The sequence below is a fragment of the Otolemur garnettii genome, unplaced genomic scaffold, assembly GCF_000181295.1.
Source record: "Otolemur garnettii isolate 467f Iridium unplaced genomic scaffold, OtoGar3 scaffold00047, whole genome shotgun sequence".
In the NCBI taxonomy this organism is placed as follows: domain Eukaryota; kingdom Metazoa; phylum Chordata; class Mammalia; order Primates; family Galagidae; genus Otolemur; species Otolemur garnettii.
Window position 1 is genome coordinate 9390541 of NW_003852442.1, and position 2646 is coordinate 9393186.

Consider the following 2646-nt stretch of genomic DNA (forward strand, 5'->3'; position numbering starts at 1 on the left):
GGGAAACTAAGTGTTATGTTATTCCCTATTTTATTTGTATGAATTACAATTTTAAAAGGAAACCATGTACATGGGAAGCAATTTCGGAGGATAAAATGCACAGAACTAAAAGGAAGTTTTCTCCCACCCCAGCCTTCTGGAGTCCCTAAGCAGAAGCAGCCACATTAAGTTTCATGTGTATCTTCTACATTTTTATAGTGTATAGAATTATACATGTGAGTTCAGAGCTTGGGGGCAATAGTGTGTTTCACATGAGGGAAGCCTATTACACATAGTCCATGTCCCTGGGGTGAATTACTTTTTAGCCTCATTAAGCGTTCTTGGAAAATTCACTAGCTGCCTGTAGCTCTGTGAAACAATATAAATTTTCTGGCAATATTCCCTGGGTTGCTTCTCAACTGATGATTTGTACATGGCTGTCCAGGCCGTTTGCCTTTTTCTTTTTCGCACCTCTTCACTTGCAAGGTCCAAAAACAAAGGAAAAACCTTTACCGAATTAGCCCCCAAAGGATTCGGGAGAAAATCATAGTTGAGTAGAGCATACTGTAGAACTGTTTTACCCTTTCTCAAAACGTTTTTACTCATATACTATGGGTTTTACAGAGCTCACCATCACTTGAAATTAATTTACTATAGTGGAATATCGGCAAAATGGGGGAAGTTGGTGCTGTGATAATAAACTCTTCCCTCCCTCTAATCACTGCTGTTACAGTGTATAGGCTTCCTCTCCAGCCACAAGCAATTTAACTAGTTGGGCTGTAACATTTGTTTCACTTCTTAAGCCTTGTTTTAACTCTTAACAGCCCAAGATGTTACTTCCCTTTAAAGATTCTCTCAATCACACAACCTTTACATGTGATTTAACTGTGATTTTAGAGCTGTGATTTTAACCCAGACACAGCTAACTCCAGAAGTCATGCATTTGCTCACTACACTCGCTCTTTTCATTGGCTTTCTGGAGATCTCTTCATCCTTTGTCTTCTTGTCTGTTACCCCCAAGAACTGCGTTCAGTTCCCTCCACCCTGTTTGCTCTCCGGTGCTCTACCTGGAACACTTTGCCCTGGCACTCCCTTGAGTACTTTCAGAACTGAATTCCAGTTCATGGTATTGCCACATTCTAACAGTGCTGATTGCCAACACCTGAACGTTTTAAAATTCCAATCTGAAAAGTAAAACTGTTTATGCATTTTGGTGACTATCAAAGGTTTTTTGTTTTGATATAGTTCAGCAGTTTTCAGCCTGTGGGTCGGGACCTCTTTGGGGGTGTCCTTCATATCAGGTATTTACATTATGATTCATAACAGTAGCAAAATTAAGTTATGAAGTAGCAACGAAAATAATTTTATGGTTGGAGGTCACCACAACATGAGGAACTGTATTAAAGGGTCCCGGCATTAGGAAGGTTGAGAACCACTGATATAGTTCATTTCTACTACTTAGGAGCATTTGAAAATGTGATTTTGTTCTTTGGAGAGCTAGTTGACAGGTGCTTAGGCATTTTAAGATAACTACTTCAGTTTGATGAGGGTGCCCTGTGCGGCGATGAGGGGTGGCAGTTTGAGAACAAGGGAAGCGACAGTCCAGATGGGGCGAGGGGTGGCCCGCAGCCTCGGGCTCGTACGTCACTGGGGCGCGCCTCTTCCGGTCCCCAGAGCTATCGAAAAAGACTTCTCTTTGGTGGGAGTCAGCCTGCCTCCTGCAATCCCCCAGAGCCCACAGTCACACTGAGCCATCCGGCGATTCCGCCACCGTCCTCCCTCACTCCCGCGACCATGGCCACTGACTCATGGGCCCTGGCAGTGGACCAGCAGGAAGCAGCGGCCGAGTCGGTGAGTTGGCTTCCGCTGTAAAAGGGTCAGGGGACCAGCGACTTGGTCCCTGGGAAAAGACACTCCTGAGATTGGTCAGGGTCGGGATGAGGAGAAATGGGGAGGACCGAGAGGGTCCCGGCACCAGGACCCTGAGCTGGCTTTTTTTATCCATCCGCCTGCTGCATTACATAGGGGCTAGTGAGTGCTCCTACCGGTAAAGCGCGCAGCCCCCTGCCTGCCTTCTTGCAAACAGGAGTGATCGCAGATCGCACTTGTCACTCTGTACTGTAATCACGTTTTTAGGTGCCATCCTCCACCTCCGCATTCTGAGCTGCTTGGGCGCAGGGAACATGCCTTTATTCGTGTTTGTTTGCCTTCTTGGCTTTCTCAGGGATGATGGACCCAGTAGGTCTGGCAGTCAGTAAATTCTCTTCTGATCTGCTTAACTTTGTTCTTTTTTTCTGGGCATGACACATGGTAAGCAAGACATGTTAAACGTTACTATGTAGGGTTAATTTCTCCCACATAAACGCTTAAGTTGTGGTAGGGCTTTGGACCTACTTCTGTTAGTACTTATTTCTGTGAATTCCTTGAGAATGAGGACATTGTCTTATTTTTTTTTAATGTGATTTTTAAAAGTAATTTATACACATAGTCAAATAGTGTCCCTGGCATAGTTCAAAACAGTTGTGCCTGACAATTTTTTTCCTCCCCAGAGGCAACTACTTTTTCTCTTAAAACTAATTGTAGGTGGCTCGGTGCCTGTGGCTCAAGCAGCTAAGGCGCCAGCCACATACACCTAAGGTGGCGGGTTTGAATCCCCAGCCCGGGCCC

General features: G+C 45.1%; 1 protein-coding gene across 1 annotated transcript in view; it reads left to right on the forward strand.

Annotated features, from left to right (window-relative positions):
* The first annotated feature begins 1486 nt into the window (after positions 1-1486).
* DDX19B (DEAD-box helicase 19B) overlaps positions 1487-2646 on the forward strand; it is a 31118-nt gene continuing 29958 nt past the window's right edge. Inside the window, exon 1 of the mRNA XM_003791368.3 lies at positions 1487-1830. Coding sequence (XP_003791416.1) covers positions 1774-1830 — 57 coding nt within the window. The 5' untranslated portion in view covers positions 1487-1773. The remainder of the gene's footprint in view (positions 1831-2646) is intronic.